The sequence below is a fragment of the Muscardinus avellanarius genome (genome assembly GCF_963383645.1).
Source record: "Muscardinus avellanarius genome assembly, chromosome: 1".
NCBI lineage: Eukaryota > Metazoa > Chordata > Mammalia > Rodentia > Gliridae > Muscardinus > Muscardinus avellanarius.
Window position 1 is genome coordinate 175,653,104 of NC_137786.1, and position 18,205 is coordinate 175,671,308.

Here is an 18,205-nt window from a genome sequence, read left to right on the forward strand (position 1 = left end):
GGGGGAAGAGTGGGGAGCCATCAGCAGGCCCAAAGCTCAGCCTTGGTCAGAGACAGTTCCTGCCAGGTGGTGTGGGCCTCAAGGTCATGTGGTGGCCTCCTTTCTAAGATTCAAAGCCTGAGCTGGGCATGGTGGTGGTGCACGCTTATAATCCCAGTTCTTGGGAGGCTGAGATAGGAGGATCACAGGTTCACAACTAACCTCAGCTACCTAGTGAGGCTCTCCACAATTTAGTGAGACCCTGTTTCAAAATAAAGAATAAAAAATCGGGCTGAGGTGGAGCTCAGAGGTAGAATGCCCCTAGGTCCAATCCCCAGTACCGCAAAAAATAAAACCCAAAACCCTCAAGGATCTGACTAGGCCAGGGAGCATCTCCTATTGTCCCCACAGAAGGGTATGCCTATGCCTATGAAAGCTCTTTTTTGAGGGTACTGAGAATTGAACTCAGGGGCATTCTACTTCCAAGTTACACCCTAGCCCTTTGTATTTTTTTTTCTTCATTTATTGATTGATTGTCGTACTGAGGATTGAACCCAGGGGCATTTACCTCCGAGCTACACCCTGAGCCCTTTCATTTTATTATTATTTATTTATTTATTTATTTATTTTTAATCAAGGTCTCACTAGGTGCTGAGAGCCTTGCTAAATTGCTGAGGATGGTTTCGAACCTGTGATTCTCCTTTCTCAGCCTCCCAACTACTGGGATTACAGATGTGGGCCACCACACCCAGCTTTGTTTTTTAGCTTGAAATCGGATCTTGCTAAATTGCTGAGGGTCTTGCTAAATTGCTGAGGCTGTCCTCAAACCTGCACTCCATCTGTCTCAGCCTCCCAAGTACTGGATTACAAGGTGCCCACCATGCCCAACCTGAAAGTCTTTTTTTTTTTTTTTTTTTGGTGGTACTGGGGATGGAAACGTTCTACCTCCGAGCTACACTCCCAGACCTATTTTTTTTTTATATTTTATTTGGAAACAGGGTCTCTTAAGCCAGTGTGGCTGGCTTAAACCTGCGCGATCCTCCTGTCTCCGCCTTCCAAGCGTGGGGATTGCAAGCGTGCGCCACCACGCCCCGCCTGAAAGTCATTTTTAAAGCCCCATCACCACTTCAAGGAGCTCAGCTCAATTAGTGCTGATGACTGCCCCACTATATAGATAAACTGCAGCTGTGTCCCCTTCCCACTCCCCAGCCAGCTCTGCACTGCAGGGAAAGGCCCAGCAAGCCAGCGAGGCACGGGGCCTTCTATACACTGGGCCTGGGCCAGAAGAGGAGGAACGTGGACTGCACTCTCGCGACCCTCTCAGATGCAGACTTCAGGGCCCCGGGGTTTCGCAGCGGGGTCCCAGCCCCTCCACAGCACCCGTGGTCTCAGTCTTCGCGGACCAGTGGGTCTGCCGCGACTTTGCGCGGGAGGCGGAGGTCTCTGAAAGGGGAGGTCCCACTGCTGACTCAGGGGAAATTCGACCCCGAGGGCCGGCGTCCAGCCCCAACGCCCATCCCATCCCGAAGATGCCCAGGCTCGGAGCAGGTCACCACCCACCAGCCCCGCCCAGGGCGGGATCTCCGGCGGTACCCCGCCCATCCCCGGCCCAGGCCCGCCCTCCGCGCACGCACACCCTCAGCCCGGCCTTGGCTCGGTCGGGCCCTGGGTCCTTGGGACAGATCAAGCCCATGAAAAGGACGATGTCCCGCCCGCGAGTGTGTGAAAGGGACCTTGGCACTGGCGGGGCCCAAGCCGGCCCCCGCCCGCTGCCCAGGTGAAGGCCGGAGCACCTCCAGCCCGGCCAGCCGACCCCCAGAGCTGGGCCGAGGCCTCGCTGGCGCCCCCAGCGGCTGATCCAGGAAAGGCCACTGTCTCACACAGGGATCCCCCTCCACGAACACCTGCCGGGTTTCCCGCATCGCTTCGCATCCCGGGGCCTAGGAAGGTGGCTAAGAGATGGTCCCAGTGGATAGCGGGCAGGAACAGAACCCAGGTCGGCCGCGAGGGATACCTTCGAGAGTCTCGCGGAGTGGATGGATCGCGTAGAGGAAGTACCACAGCTGACCTCGTTCTCAGCCAGAACTTGAAACCGTTTCTTGCACCAATTTCCCACCCTCCACTTCCAATCCATCAGAGCTCTGTCCACTCTTTCTGCTAAAGAAATAGTGGCTCTGCCCACTTTATAGCCACACCCTCTTCCCTCACACAGATTACAATTTATAATCCTGCCTCAGGGTGTAAGAAATAGCACATTTCTTTGTTTTTGCTGACTCACATTAAGCACAGTTGGAGCCCCCTTGGGTTGTCAGCAAATCGGATTAGTCTTTTTCCCATAGCCTCACGATTCCAGGAGGCTTCTCATCCTGAGAATACACAGAGGTTACTACTATGGCTGCCCCCAGCCCAAGCCAGGGGCCGCCTGGCTCCTCCACTCCACGTCCACCCCACCAGTCTTGGCTAAGGAGCTCCGAGAGCCTGCCCAGTTTTACTAGGGACCCCTGCAGCCATCCACACCCAAGCTCATCCCGCAGAGGCCCTGCAATCCTGACCTTCCCCCCCCCCCCCCCCCGCCAAGTCATCCCCCTGTTCCCCTCACTCACCAAACCACCTACTCTTTTTTTTTTGTCTGTGTGTGGTACTGGAAATGGAACCCAGGGGCATTCTACCTCCGAACTATACCCTCAGCCCTATTTTTTCTTCTTCTTTATTTGGAAACAAGGTCTTACTGAGTTGCAAAGGGCCTCACAAAGTAGCTGAGGCTGGCCACGAACCGCGATCCTCTTGTCTCTGCTGAGACCGGAGGATCATGTTTCGCGGACAGCCTCAGCTACTTAGCGATGCCCTTTGCAATTCAGTGAGACCCTGTTTCAAAATAAAGAATAAAAAAAAAAATAGGGCAGGGGTGTAGCTCGGAGGTTGACTGCACACACATACACACACACACACACACACACACACACACACACACACACAATCTAGGAAACAGCTGGGTGTGGCAGGAAAGTGTGGAGGGGCTCCACAGGCTGGTTTTAGAGAGGTGCAAACCAGGCAGAGGAGACAACATGAGCCCAAGGAACCAGGGTGGTGAGAAGAAGGTGCTGCAGAGGTGCTGCAGAGGGATGAGGAATGACTTCCTGTGAATGCCGCTAACCTGGCTTTGAGTCCTGGGGCCTCCCCACCATGCTCACCCAGTGCCCCCACCCTGTTCCCAGCTCGCTCTGCACACCCCAGCTGCCGTGCCTCTGTTCCAGCTGACCCTCTCATCTGGAAGGTCTCTTTCCTTTCTATTCAGCTCTAGCTTCTCTCTTCCATGAGCCTCCCCTGACAGTGCAGCCCAGCCAGAACCCAAGGCGCTAAGGCATAATGGAAATAATTGGGCTTCATAGTTGAAGAGATGTGGGCTTGAATCCCAGCTCTGCTGTACATGCTTGAATTACCATTACCTCTTATTAGCAGTTCATACTTATGGGTCACATATTATTTGCCACATCCTGTGGGTTACCTCTTTTAACTTTCACTACAACCTTATGAGGTCAGCACTGTCATCATTCCCATCTTAACTGCTGGGGGAACTGAAGCTCAGAGAAGTTAAGTAACTGGTCCAAGGTCACACTGTGAGGGAGACAGAACTGGTGTGTATGTTAGGACCGTCAGGTTCTGATACCTCTGCCTTTAAGCATCAGAACATTGTTAGGTAGCTAGTTAGACTTTAGCAGATAGGGTAGTTGTGGGTGGACTTAGAGCAGAGTTGTCAGAAAGCCAAACCTCCCTGCAGAGCTCCACTGAGCCCCCCTTCCATGGGAAGGGGGCAGAGACAACACAGACCCCTGGAAGAGGTCTGTGCACGCAGAATACTAAGGTGTAGAAGAGACAGTGACCTCCCCAAATGCATATGTGTTAGGGGGAAAGGTTTCCAGGATGAATAAAACTCACCACATTGAGACGCCAGGGGAACTGACTGCAGCAGACCTGCTCTGGAGTGTAACCACTTTGACCCAATCCATTTTCAACCGTGGAAAATGGTCCGTTCCAGAGGCTTTTCTCTGGGATATAATGCCCTCCTTTACTATGGCCCTCCTCACACAGTGCCATCACTTCTCTGCATCAGTCTCTTATGTTCCCTGTTGGTGCTTTCTGTTTAAATACTCTCCATGCAGAAAAGCAAGGACTGCGGCGCTCTGAAGTAATATTCCTAGCTTCCACCTACTACCAGCATCGCTTGTTTGAGCATTTCTAGGCACCTCCTGTGTGCTGAGCATCGTATGGGGATGCAGGACATGGGCAGACGAGGGCCTGACGGAGGTTACCGCTGGAGACTCGGAACAACGAGCCCCATGCTGCAGACACTGGGGTAAAGGTGATGTAGAGCCCCACTGGTGACTGCCCCTATGAACTGTGGACCTCAGAGCTCTCCCATTTCAGTAGCTTTCTCCTCTACAGGCAGGAGACCGGGTTCCCCTGGGAGCCAGGCTATCACTGACCTGCTGGGTGGCCTCGGGCTGGCCATTCCCCTTTCTGAGCTCCAGCATTCTCACCTACAACACAGCTGCTCCTTAAGGAAGCTCTGAGAGTTAAATGAGGTCATACAAGGCAGAGCCAAGCCCATTGCGAGAGCTCAGTGGAGGGCTAATCCTTCTCCCCCACTCGCACCCACATCTGAGACCCTCACAATCCAACAGGCTCTGCGTTCTCTGAGACATTAACAAGCACAGTGGTGAGAATTAACAGGGCGATCTTCCAATGGCCTCCAGGCGGCAGTAAGCTCCACGCAGAAGGGAATGGGTGCGGGCACACCCCCACTCCTCCCCCCAGCACCTTCCATCCTCCTCCAGGAACTCCGGCTGAAACCGCCCAACCTGTGCTGCAGGGAGGGCCTATGATCTGGGTACCCCTGGCTCATCTCACTGCTGCTTCCCACCTGGCGGGGGAGCTGTTGCAGGCTGAGCTTCAGAGGCAGAAGCCAGGTTCTCATCCAGTGCTCAGTCTGAGGAATTAGAATGACTTCCCAGCAGGGGAAGATGATGGTGACACTGACACTCCTATAGTCCCCACTACACAGGAGGCTGTGGCAGGAGGATGGTTTGAGCCCAGGAGTGTAAGGCCAGCCTGAACAACAACATGAGATCCAGCTTAAAAAAAAAAGACCACTTTGCTTGGCACCTTTATTGTTAGAATCTGGCCAGTTCCTCTCCTGCCCTTCCTGTGTGGCTGGAGGCAGCAGCAACTACCCAACTAGATGAAACTGCAGCCCAGCCCCCACTGGTGAGGGGCCTCAGCATCTCTTCCAACCGTTTCCCCACCTGCCTAGCCAAGCAGTAGAAGGCTTGGATAAAATGACATGTCAAGTAGTTGGCACCTAGTAGGGAGCAAGGCACAAAAGTGGCACCAGCTGCTATTACTAAAATCGTTGTTCTGACCGGGGAATGTCTACTTGCCCTTCAAGGCAGCAGCTCACCGGTCACCCGGTCCCTGGGAGCCGTCTTCCCTCTCCTCACGCAGCCATGGCTTCCTCCTCTGAACTTCCAAAGCCTCTGTTCCCTTCCAGAACGGCCCTTTCACCTACTCAGCAAGTATGTTTCCAGTGCCTGTAGGTGTATGATGCAGAATGTAGGTGCGATGGACAGACATGGCCCCAATTCTTACAGAGCATCCAGGCTTGTGTTAAGAGGGGCGGGCGGGGAAGGCGCACAGATAGTGGATGGTGGTGCAGTGCAAAGGTCAGTAAAATAAGAAAACAAGCCAGGTGTGGTGGTGCATGCTTGTAATCCCAGCATTTGGGAGGCTGAGACAGGAGGATAGCAGTTCAAAGACAGCCTCAGCTACTACTTAATGAGGCTCTTTGCAACTCAATGAGACCCTGTTTCAAAATAAAGAATAACAAATAGGGCTGGGGGTGTAGCTCGAAGGTAGAATGCCCCTGGATTCCACACCCAGTACTGCAAAAAAAAAAAAAAAAAACATGGCAGGGAAGCTAAAGCAGGAGTGGGGCTGGCTGTGCTGGGTGGTCGATGAAGGCTTCTCCAAGCAGAGGATATCTGAGGAAAGTTCTGAATGACAAAAAGAAAAAAAAAAGCCAGGTATAATGACACACACATGTAACCCCAATACTTGGGAAGCTGAGACAGGAAGATCATAGATTCTCAGCCAGTTTCAGCAACCTAGTGAGACCTGGTTTCAAAACTAAAAAAAAAAAATATATATATATATATATACGGCTAAGAGTGTGGTTCAGAGACAGAAAGCCCCTGGGTTCAATCCCCAGTACCACCAAAATAAATAAATAAGGCTGGGGATGTACCTTAGAGTTATAACACCTCTGGATTCAATTCACAGTACCAAAGGAAGGGGAAAAAAGCTACCCAGCCCTGCAAAGATCTGCAAAAGCAGCTTACCAGGCTGAAAGAATACCAGGCCTTGAGGCAGGGGAACAAACTTAGGAACAGAAGGAGCTAAATATTCAAATTCATTGAGTTCACAGTGCAAGATAGACCTGGCACTATGAATCATTTTAGTAAAACTCCATGTGCCAGTAACAGGAGTCAGGTGATCCTTATGCAGCCAGCCTTGTTGACTTTTGGGGGGCTCCTGGACCGCCAATTCCAGGTAAAGGGTTGGGTCCTTTCCTGGACCAACAACCCCCAGGCCAGAGTTGATGGCAGAGGGAAAGCAGAGGTGCCCGGGGAGGGTGGGGTGCTCTGTCCAGACCACACAGCCGGCTGGTAGCAGAGTTGGGGCTCAAATCCAATCTCCTCTGTTCTTCTGCCTGCCTGGCCACAGGTCTCTTGTCCTGTGCATGCCTGTCCCTCTAAGGCATGATGATGTCAGGGCCACTAAGGACCTAAGAGTCGACGATGAGGATGGTGTCAGAGGGACCGGGCTGGCTTCCTCCTCCCCTGCCACAAACTCCAGACACTGGGCCACCGAAGCAAGGGCCCTATGAGCCCCTTCTTTCTGAAGCCCACCCCCAATTGGCCAACCTGCTAGGCGGCACCTGATCTATCCTCTGACCTTCTGGATGAGGTCAGCTTGCAATACAGTGGTCTGCGTAGCAGGGCCAGGGCACCTGGGCTCTGGGTCCAGCACTGTCATTGGGCCCCAGAGCCAGCTCCATTCAGTAGCAGTGGGCCATTGGCTACATTATCTGCCTGCACTGCAGGGCCTGATGGGCTGTTAAACACAAGGAGTCTTTGTCCCCCGGGAAAATGACATGGGATTGATCCAATCTGATCCAATTGATCCAACCTGATCCAACCTTCTTCATGCTCCAAGATTTAACTGGAAAAGTTTTATTGAAAAAAACAAATTGTACAAATAAGTTCTTGTTTTGACAGCAAAAAAAAGGCTCATGTTTTCCCTTCCCTCCCCATCTTTGAAAAACTAAAAAAGGGGAAAAAATTAAAAATTCTCTCCCATGTTGTCAAATGCAATGAATCTCTAGCAGGGTCTGCTCAGGAGCCCCTCCTGTGAGCTGTTCTCCTATTCCCCCTACCTGGGCTAAGGCCACTCTATGGTGCCTGGTCCCAGGGGCTACAGCACCTAGTTTTGTGGTTGAAGGACATTGGGAGAGTTTGAGAGAGCTGGGGAGGGGCTGGGTGGTAGGAGAGTCATAGAGGGCTGGGCTGAGCTCTCCAACCCCAGTTCAACTGTCTCACAGATACGAAAGCACTTGGCTAGAGAAGTGAACACTGATTGGCTGGTGGAGGCAGCTGGATTCAGACTTTGAGGGCAGGGCAGGATGTCTAACCACCCAGGCCCCACGGTAGGTAGGTTGGGCTCAGCACCATGGTACCTAGGGGCCCAGGTCCAAGCAGAATGGATTCTGGCTGGGAAGAGCCACTCAGACACATGGGAAACCTGCTGTTATTGCACCCCCATCCCACGGGACATCCAAGGCTGGTACCCACCCCCCCAAATAGCACCCAAGTGTCTCAGGAGCCTTCTGCTGCCTCCTGTCATCCTGTGCCCCCCCGGGGGCCCTACAACTCGTCTCGCATCTTGTCACCCTTAGGCCGGACCAGGCGCCCAATGAACAACAAGGAGCCGCTCTGGGTGTCTCGCACCAGGAAGATGAAGGGATGGTCGGCGTAGAAGAGCTTGGGGTTGCGCAGCTCCTCACGCCCGTAGATGTCCTGGTCAAAGGGGTTGCCCTCTGTGTCCCACTCAAAGGCGGTGGCATGGAACACGCTGGCCAGGTACAGGTCCTTCTTGCCCGACATGCGTGACAGGTCTGCTTTGTTCTTGTCGATGGCCTCGGTCAGGCCCAGCCCAGCCAGGTGTTTCTATGGGACCAAGATGCCAGGTGAGGCCACAGCACACAAAACTCCTGCACCCTCACCCTCCACCCACACCACCCCGGCCACTCCTCTGAGAAGAGCTGGCCACTCCCTGTCCACCTTCGGTGGGCCAGGGTCAACGCTGGGCACTTCACACCTGTTTCCTTCGTTCTCACTGGACCCCTCCCTGCGAGGGCCTCTGCTCTCACTTCACAGATGAGAAAACGGAGGCTCAGAAAAGCAAGTCAGGGTTGCTCCCTGGCACTGTCCAGGACCTCAGGCTGCACTTTTTGAAGTGTGCTTCAGGGACAGGCAAACCTCAGGAGCAGATCCTAACGTAGGTTCCCTGACCACAGCCCAGACCCAAGGAATCGGAATCTCTGGGTAGGCCCGGGTCCTTCTTAAGAAATCCCCATGTTGCCGGGCATGGTGGCGCACGCTTGTAATCCCCGCGCTTGGGAGGCGGAGACAGGAGGATTGCGCTGGTTCGGAGCCAGCCTTGCTGGCGTAAGAGACCCTGTTTCAAAAATATAAAATAGGTCTGGGAGTGTACCCCGGAAGTAGAAGGGCTTCCAGGAACCCCAGTACCACAAAAAAAAAAAAAAAAAAAGAGTGAAATCCCCATGTGATTCCTGGTACACTCAAGTTTGAGAAAGATTGACGGAAGGATAGCTATGTCCTCATCACTCTGGGCTGAAACCTGTTCAGAGCGATATGGTGCCTGGGTTTGTTTCAAAATAACTTGATGGTGGGGGCACAGACAAATTACTACAGGCTGTGTGTGACGAGGGCCAAGCTGGGCAATGGGCACCTGAGCCTTCTAAATGCTGGGTTTATAAGCGTGTGCCACCATGCCTGGCCTCACTAATGTATTTTAAATAGATTTTTATTATGTTTCATAGCAAAAAGTTAATGTACATACATACACCTTTCCATGGCTTTGCATAGCCCTAGGATGCCAAAAAGAAATCTTTTATGTGTGTGTAGTACTGGGTATTAAATTGAGAGGCAGCCCTTTTTACTTTTTGTTTTGAAACAGGGACTCACTAGGTTGCTGAGAGTCTTGTGACGTTGCTGAGGCTGATATTGAGCCAGTGATCTTCCTGTCTAAGCCTCTCAAGTGCTGGGATTATCAGCATGCACCACCATGCCTGGCTCAAATACAGCTCTTGCGTGTGAAGCTCATATCTGCACATTAGTCTTAGACCCTATCCCTTTGGCACATGCTGGCCTCTCTCCCTCTCCCTTCAGACTCTTTAGATACCACCTTTTCTTTTTTTTTTTTTTTTTTTTTGGTTCTGGGGGTGGAACCCAAAGACCTATTTTATATTTTATTTGGAAACAGGGTCTCACTAAGTTGCTGAGAGCCTCACTAAGTAGCTGAGGCTGGCTTCGAACCTGTGCGATCCTCCTGTCTCAGCCTCCTAAGCGCAAGGATTACAAGCATGCACCACCATGCCCAGCTAGATACCACCTTTTCTAAAAAGCCTTTCCTAGCCCACAGGGCCAAGCAGTGCCTCCCTCAGTCTCAGTGCCCTGGACTTCCCTCTCTTTAGTAGTGTCTGGGCCTGTCTATCCCTTTCACCTGGCCTGAAGTCCCAGGAAGGCAAGACCCTTGTCCAGGACTCTTCCTTGCTCAGTGTTAAAGAGATGTCAGTCTACCAGCTGAGTGCACAGCAACCTCCAGGCCCAGGCTTCCACAGAACAGTCTCGCCTCCCTGCCAGGTCCCGGCCTGGGACCAGAGTCTCAGGACACCTGATACCAGTGTCTAGGTAGACACAGCTAAGTCTAGTCCTGATGACCTGCACAAGTCAGTCACCTCGAACTTCCCAAGTCAATCTGCCCCATGGACTGGTGGCTATTCTTTACTGAGAGTTCAGAAGACACAGGAGAAACAAGGAGAGGCCCACTAGTGTCTGGTTTGGAGCCTGAGCCCCCTTCCCATCCAAGCTTCCTCCCTGAGCTCTGTGGGTGAGGAACCTGCCAGGGAACTATCTTGCATCCGAAGCAAGAATGGGATGAACGTTTTCTCTTTTGAGTAGGGCAAACTTTCCTCCCCCTGATCAACAGAAAAGCCACCCTACATCTTTACCTAGGGGTCTCACTACAGCTCCCCACTTACAAGCCAGTAGAGTCAGTGGGGCCTTGGGGAGTCGCTGCTTTTCTCGGAGCCTCTGCCCACCACCCGGGCTGGCTATGAGAGGAAATCCTCTTGAGCAGGTGTGCCAGGTGTCTAGCCATCCTTAGGAACCCAGTTGTCTGCTCTGTTGTATGGTGGGTAATCCTCCAGCCTGAGCAATCTCTAAATTGGGACCTCAAGACGCCCAGACCAGTGCAGTGACCTGGCCTGGATATGAGATGTCTCAATTACTTACCCAAAGAGCTAGCTGACTAGGACAAGCTACTTAACCAGCCTATCTTCCTTTTGTTTTGTGGTACTGGGATTGATTACCTCTAAGATAGAACCTCAGCTCCTTTTATTTTTTGTTTTGAAACAGGCCCTGGCTAAGTTACTCTCATTAAATTACAGTGTGCTGGCCTCAAATCTGTGACCCTCCTATCTCATCCTCCCAGGGCCTGCGATTACGGATGTGCACCGCCACACTCAACAGGCTACTTAACCTTTTGGAGGGAGCCTCAGCTTCCTCATCTCTCAGCTGAAGTTTATAGTCCTCCCTAATGAGGTGGTTTGAGGATTCAGAGAGTTTAACATACATGAAGTGTGTAGCAAGATGCCCGTCACACAGCATCTTTCTACATCTGACGGTATTTGTCTGATAGGATTATCATCTGCCCGGGGGCAGGCAGGCCCACACCTCCTCCCGAGTCCCCCCAGAACAGTCAGTATTGCCTGGACACCCAGAGGGTACAGGACACACCTGCTGAGCTGGCAACAAGCATCAAAGCTGCCCCCCCCAGGCCCCAGGGGGGCCGGCCCTCACCTGCAGATCGTGGGTCACCTCCACCACACCCTTGGGCAGGGAGATGGCGACAGCCTTCTTCTGCATCTTCCCCATCCAGACCTTCAGCTGCTCCTTGGTCAGCAGCTTCTCGAGGCGCTCGAGGGGTTCCACGTGGTGGGGCATGAGGATGATGAGGCTGGAGAGCTTGTGGGCGAGGGGCATCTCCAGGACCTGCAGCTTCTCCTTCTCGTCATCGTAGTAGTTGTAGAGGCCTGGGCGAAGAGCAGAGGACTCTGGACATGCTGCGGACAGTTGCGTGGGCCAGACCCTGAGCACCCGGGACGCCCACCTTGACCTCCTGCTCTGCAAGGCACCTACCTGTCCGGTGCATCATCGTGACGCCCACCGTATAGGAACGAGACACCATGAAGCCACGGTTGTCCACCATCTTGTGATGGAACTTCTCATCCCAGTGTGCTGTAGAGACAGCAGAGACAGAACACGGGGTCAGAGATCCACGTCCCGTGGACACAAGGGCAGCCCACGGCCCCCTCCGACTGCGTACACTGGACTTTGAGAACCACGATCCAACTGTCTCAGCCTCTCAAATGCTGGGGTTACAAATGTGCGCCACCACACCTAGCTTGATTACCGAATTTTATTGATCCCAACACATATAAGCAACAGCCCTTTCATTCGATGAAATGTGGTAGGTAGGACTGGCTCCCTGCCCCCTCCCCTTAGATACCACCCGGCTTCCCCTCTGAATCCGGGTTCTAGTATGTAAAAAGGGTTTGATCCGGTCCTGCCTTTGCAGGCTGTTGTGCGTGTTACAGAGGAGCCGTGAAGAACTCAGCGCAGGGAACACTGGCTCAGGGGTTCCCGGTTGGAGGGGGAGCCCCGCCACCCCAAACTCGCTCTGACCCCGACTCACGCTTAAAGAACATGGCGTTGACGAGCAGGGCGCCGTCGGTGCGCTCCACGTCCTTGGTGACCTCGGGCAGCTTGCCGTCGGTGGTCTGCGCGGCCCACTCGTTGATGGACTGCAGGGCGCTGCGCTTGTCGCGGAAGTTGATCTTGGAGTGCTCGCAGTTGTAGTGCTGCTTGCTGCTGCGCACGAAGTCGTCGGCGAAGCTCACGGAGCTCGGCCCGTACAGGCGGCTGCCCAGCTTCCAGGTCACGTTGCGCGCCGTGGAGTTGCTCAGCGAGCGCAGCAGCTCGCCCAGGCCAGAGTGCACCTCCTCGTCCCGCAGCTGCTCGGCGCTCAGCACCGCCTTGGCTTGCGACGCCGTGGCCGCCTTGCCGCCCAGAGACACCAGCCCGAGCGACGAGGCCACCACCACGGGCGACAGCAGGATGTTCTCCACCGCCTGGTCCTTGGCCATGGCCTGGTACAGGCTGAAGGCCAGGCCGGCGCTGCGCTCCGCCAGGGTGGCCGCCTTGGAGCTCAGCTTCTCGGCGGTGCCCGGCGCTGCCGCCGCAGGGGGTTTCTTCACCTCAGCTGCCAGGGCCAAGGCCAGGAGGCAGAGGGCGCCCAGGAGCAGGAGGCAGCGCATGGCTGGGAGGTGTGTTGTGTGCACCGCAGGAGACCTAGGAGGGAGGGATGGAGAGAGGGAGGGAGAAAGAGAAAGAGAGAGAGAGAGAGAGAGAGAGAGAGAGAGAGAGAGAGAGAGAGAGATGCCTTGTAGCCCAATGTCTTTCTCCCAATAACCAACCCCAGCCTGCTCGCTGCCACCAAGGCCCCTAGAGGTGGATGCCAGGGAGCCCAAGGTTCTGGAAGCCCAGGCCTGACTCAAGGCTGCCCAGTCTGTCAGACTTTCTTTGCCCTTCCTGTCCAAAGCAGAGCTCCCAGCAAGTCACCACCCAACCACCCTATTGATTTCCTGTATTGAACAACAACACTTATGTTTATTTGTGTGCCTTTTTTGTTGTTGTTGTTGTTGCTAACTAGGCTGTGGCCTCTAGGACAGGAAACTAGCCAGTCTGTTTCCCCATTGTATTCCCAGGGTGAAGCGCATGACAGGCCTCAGCTGTTCCTGAGTGGAGGTAAGACAGGGCCACCTCGCCGGCCCTGGAGTCCTCAGCAGTTCATAGAGTTCAGCTCTAATTGTCCACAGCCCTCAGGGCCCTTTTCCAGTGGGGGGAGGGGGATAACAGCAGCAAGACTGAGGGTCTACAGCAAACCCCGGGCAAAGGGTGCCTGTGAGGGAGCCCTGTGGGCTTGCCCCACCTGGAGGCCTCATTCTACCCTGGGATGTTAATGAGTCACTGGTCAGTTCACTCATTAAATGAGGGAGCCCAAATGCCCCACTGTACTGTCCCTAGAGTGACTGTGTGTGTGTGTGTGTGTGTGTGTGTGTGTGTGTATGCGCACGCGCACGCCCACCTAAGCTCAGTGTCCCTTTTCCAGCTTGCTTGCAAGGGTTTAGGTCTCTACGTCCAAGGCCTCTCTCTTGTCTTAGCTGAGACTTAGTTTACCCATCTGCCCATAATCCCTGGACCAGATGGGAAATCCCATAACAACACCTTCTGGAAATGCATAGGGGAGGGGGGCATCCTGAGAGCAGCAAGGACAGGATCCTGGGGAAGGTGAGTCATAGCTCAGCTCAGTGGAGCAGTGACCCCTGCCCCCATTGCCAGAGGCTGACCAGAGGAGTGTTCATCCTTGCAGGAAGCTGGAGCCACAGCAGATCCCGTTCTGCCTTCCCAACTGACAGTCGCTGCCACAGGCCACCTGCTCCAAGGCCTCATTACCCTCAGGCCCCAGTAGCAGGAGCACAGGACAAGCCCAGTGGCCCCCTCTGGGGCGTCCAGTGAGGAGGATCTCTATTCATAGGATGCTTGCTCGCTCTCTACACACACACACACACACACACACACACACACACACACACACACACCTTCAGGTCCTTTCTCCCTCTACTTCATGTAGCAGGACAGGAGAGGAGACAGGGCCAAGGGAAAGTCAGAAGGAACCCTGGTGGAAGCAGAGACTTTGGGGCTCTGGCAGGTCTGATTTCATAATCCTCCTAAGGAAAACTGAAACTTGAAATCCTGGAGGAAGACCCTCAGGTCTCTGGCCTGGGGAATGAGGGAACATGGGATTTCCAAGAAGTCTACATTGGAATACAGTCTATTCTGTAATCCCAGGCAGGTCCCCAGCCTCCTGGGGCCTGAAGGGTCCAGGAGAGAAAGGACAGGAGGGAGGCCAGAGCTCCCGGATGCCTGGGGAAGGGACAAGGGAGACCAGCTCTTCAACCTCAGTTCAAATGCAGGGGAGGGGAGTACCAGGCCCAGTGTAGGCCCCAGGCCTCCTCCCTCCCAGCCTGACTCCCTCCCTACCAGACCTAGGGCCTCAAAGGCAAAGTAACCATATAATTTATTGTATAAACAAGGACATTTGTGGGAGTAAAATGGAGCATTACTAAACATTATGCCTGAACAGCATTCAGCCTCCCTACTTAAATCCTAGTACTTGGGAGGTTGAGACAGGAGGATCCCAGGTTCAAGGCCAGCCTTAGCACTTTAGCAAGACGCTCAGCAGCTTAGCCAAACCCTGTTTCAAAATAGAAGGTAAAACAGGCCTAAGGGTATAGCTTAAAGATAGAACACCCCTGGGTTCAAACCTGAGCATCAAAAAAAAAAATTTATTTTTTATTTTTTTAAAGGCCACCTCGCATCCAGGCAGCTGAGGCCAGAGCTCAGAAGGGGCTTCAGGGGCTGCCAGCACCCCTTCCTTAGGAGGAAGGGTGGAGGACTCAGCCTGCCACGTGGCAGCCTCCATCTCCACAGCCCCCACCCTCAGCCAGCCAGAACCTCAAAGCGCTGGGAGGGGCTTCTCAAGAAAGCTCCAAATGACTACTTTGGATTCCTCAGGCAGCCACACAGCTCCTGCTCCTGGTGACGTGGCAGGCAGGAGGCTGAATTATCTCTGCAGGCCAGCAGAGGGGGGCTTCCATGGGGGACACAGGCCTGGGCTCCAGGAGATGCTAGCAGCCTCCCAGCCCTTGGTTTCCATCTGCATTCCGCGTTCCGGGGGAGTTGGGAGGCCCTGTTAAACCAGCAGCAGGAATGGGGGAAGGCAAGTCCCTGCAAGCAGGCCAGCCTCCCACAGCCCAGCCCATCTCTCCACAGAGAAGTGCCAGCCCTCGGGCCTCGGTTAGTTTACCACCCCACTAAGGAAAATAGAGGATCGCAAGGCCCAAGGCTGTGCCCACAGCCCGCTGGACGGAGCTGGGGCTGAGAAGGAAGGGGAGGAGATGCTGGGGCCACCAGAGGGTCTCAAAACACTTGAGGGGTCTAAAGTACCTTGAAACTGCCTCAGGGGGAGGTCAATGCCTGCCTTTTTCATTCTGAAAGAAAACAGAAGAGTCAAGAGAATGGGACCCCACAGAGGGGAGATGGGGGAGCAGGGGCCTGCCAGGCCCAGCCCCCAAAGTGCACCCTTCCAGATCTCCTGGGACCTCAATGTGCACAGGTCCCTTGGGGATGAGTAGGGGTCAAGGCTTCCTAGCTAGGGCTCCTTCCTCTCACAAACACTTACTGCCCTCCTGAGGGCCGCAAGTGGTGTCCAGTTACACAGCCAGGACAGAAAAATCTGCGGGGGAATCCCGGAGGTCAGAGACAAAAGCGGGCAGGAAGGGGGGGATGGGCCAGGAACCCTCTGAGGCCCGAGGGTGTGGCCCCAGCCAGCCACGAAGCCCCCAGTGGCTCCAGGCCTCCAATGGGGCCCTGCGGGCCAGAGGGACCAGCAGGAAACAGGGAGGAGGGGCCAGGACGTGAGGCCCGGCTGGAAGTGCTTCCTTTCATTCCCCCTCTTCTCCAGGCCCCAGAGGAATGTCCCTCCGCCTGCGAAGAAGCCCTAGCCCTGCTGGAGGAACCAGGTCGGTGGACAGAGCTAGGAGGGGTGACTCGCATCTCCCCAGTCAGCCCCCCACCTCCACTAGGGGATGCAGACCCCACCGCGACCCTTTCGAGGGGGAGGTGCAGCAGGGCTGCTCAGGTCCTTCGCTCAGTTGCCAACACCCACACACGCCGCTCCTCGGGAAATGGAGTCACCTTGCGGATTCCTCTCAAAGAGAAGGACCCCAGGAGCCAGGACCCAGCCAAGACTAAATCACTTCCTTTCAGATGTCCCCCATCAAGCCTGGGAGGAGGCTGGGCCTCCTACTTGTCACTACTGAGCCCTGGGCCTCCACCCCAAAACTGGAGGTACCTCTAGCTGCAAAGCTGGCCGGTCGCCATCCCTGCTGTCCCCAGCTCCTCCTCCCTCTGTTTCTGCAAAGAATTCGGCTCACTACCCTGACGTGGGCCACAGTCTCCCCCATGCCACCAGCCCCCTCCCAGAACAGCCCCCTCCCAGAACTTCTCGGGGTGCTGCACCTTTTCCAGCCGTCTCTTAGTGCACCGTCTCCCCACTCTCACCACCAATCCCGCCCCCCTCTACCCAAGGCCTCTGTGTTGCTGCACTGCGGCCAGGCCCCAAGCTCTCAACCGGGACTCTCAGGCACTCCCCAAGTGCCTAGGACTCTAGTCTGGGGCTCCCTTCTCAGTCCCTTGAGCAACCCCTGACTGCTAGGCACTCCCCTGCCGCCCCTGCCCCTCACCTGGGCCGGGCTGGCTGCTCCGGGATGGAGTCTCACTGGAACTGCAGACGATGCTAATCTCCGCCTGCTGCCCCAGGCCTAGGATCTATATATGGCTTTCCCCACCCCCTCCTGCCTGTCCCAAGAAACTTCTGGAAAGTTGGAAAAGCTTCCGGAGAGCGCCCCAGCTCCACCAAAAAAAAAAAAAGAGAGAGAGAAAAGGAAGCCAAAGCCCTCCCCCTAACCTCCCCTGCTCCCGCCCTCTGACTACAGGCCCAGTCTTGGCCCCTGGGTCCTACCGTCCCCCTTGTCAGGCTGTACTGCAGGGCACCGCTGAGCCCCTTGCCCGGTGGGGGTGGCGGGCAGCAGCTAGACCTTCCGTATGCATAGTCATCCTCTGTCCCCATGAGACTTGGGGTCCTGAAAGGAGGAGGGGTCAGACCATTAAGCTGGAGGGTACAGTGGGCTCCAAGTTTCAGCTCCCAGCTCCCCCTGCCCTGGCTCTCCACACAAGCCAACCCACTCCCCATGGCACACTCCTGGCGCCCTGTCCCTGCTCTGATTCTCCCTACTCACACTTTTTTCAAAGTGAAATTGAATTGGGACCTCCTATTCCACCCTGCCTCTGCTTCAGGACAGTTGTCAGACTTTAGGAGACAGTGTCCTTCCACAGTCCAGGGTTCACCCTGGAAACCTCAACTTGTGCTGCACCTCAGTGGCCACCCCGTGGCCGAGAGCCCTCGCACCACAGCCAGTATGGACCCGCACCCTGGTAGCCCAAGTCTTGGAGAAACAGAGGCAAGAACAGCTGGTTCTGCCGGGCAAACTGTGGTTCTAAACTGTGGTGCAGGACCATCATCCAGCCACTCCACAGCTGAGGCAGGAGGATTGAATTCAAGGCTAGCCTGGGCAAGTTAGTGAGACTCTGCCTCAAAATAAAAATAAAAAGTTGGGAGCCGGGCGTGGTGGCGCACACTTGTACTCCCAGCATTTGGGAGGCTGACACTGGAGGATCACGGTTCGCAGACAGCCTCAGCTACTTAGTGAGGTGCTCCGCAACTCAGTGAGACCCTGTTTCAAAATAAAGAATAAAAAATAGGGCAGAGGGTATATCTTGGAGGTCAAATGTCCCTGGGTTCCATCCCCAAACCCTCAAGAAAAAAAAAAGTTGGGCGTGGTGGTGCACACATATAATCCCAGTACTCGGGAGGGTGATAGAGGAGCATCGCTGGTTCAAGACCAGCCTCAGCAATTTAGCAAGACTCTCAGCAACCTACTGAGACCCTGTTTCAAAACAAACAAACAAACATTGTTAAAGGCTGGACTTATAACTTGGAGATAGAATGCCTCTGAGTTCAAATAACCCCAGTACCACAAATAAAAATAATAATAATAAGGGTTGAGGATGGTTTGGTCCCCAGTACTGCAAAAATAAACAAAAATTTAAAAAAGCAAAACAAA

At 54.5% G+C, this 18,205-nt stretch overlaps 1 protein-coding gene across 1 annotated transcript; it reads right to left on the reverse strand.

The window, feature by feature from the left end:
* Positions 1 to 7,958: 7,958 nt before the first annotated feature.
* SERPINH1 (serpin family H member 1) lies at positions 7,959 to 12,724 on the reverse strand (the record flags this gene model as incomplete). The annotated part of the gene is made up of 4 exons (XM_080693157.1): positions 12,094 to 12,724; positions 11,538 to 11,636; positions 11,199 to 11,431; positions 7,959 to 8,261 (listed from the first exon to the last, which is right to left on the reverse strand). The coding sequence occupies exons 1-4, from the start codon at positions 12,713 to 12,715 to the stop codon at positions 7,959 to 7,961; spliced, it is 1,257 nt and encodes a 418-aa protein (XP_080549283.1). The 5' UTR covers positions 12,716 to 12,724.
* Positions 12,725 to 18,205: the final 5,481 nt, after the last annotated feature.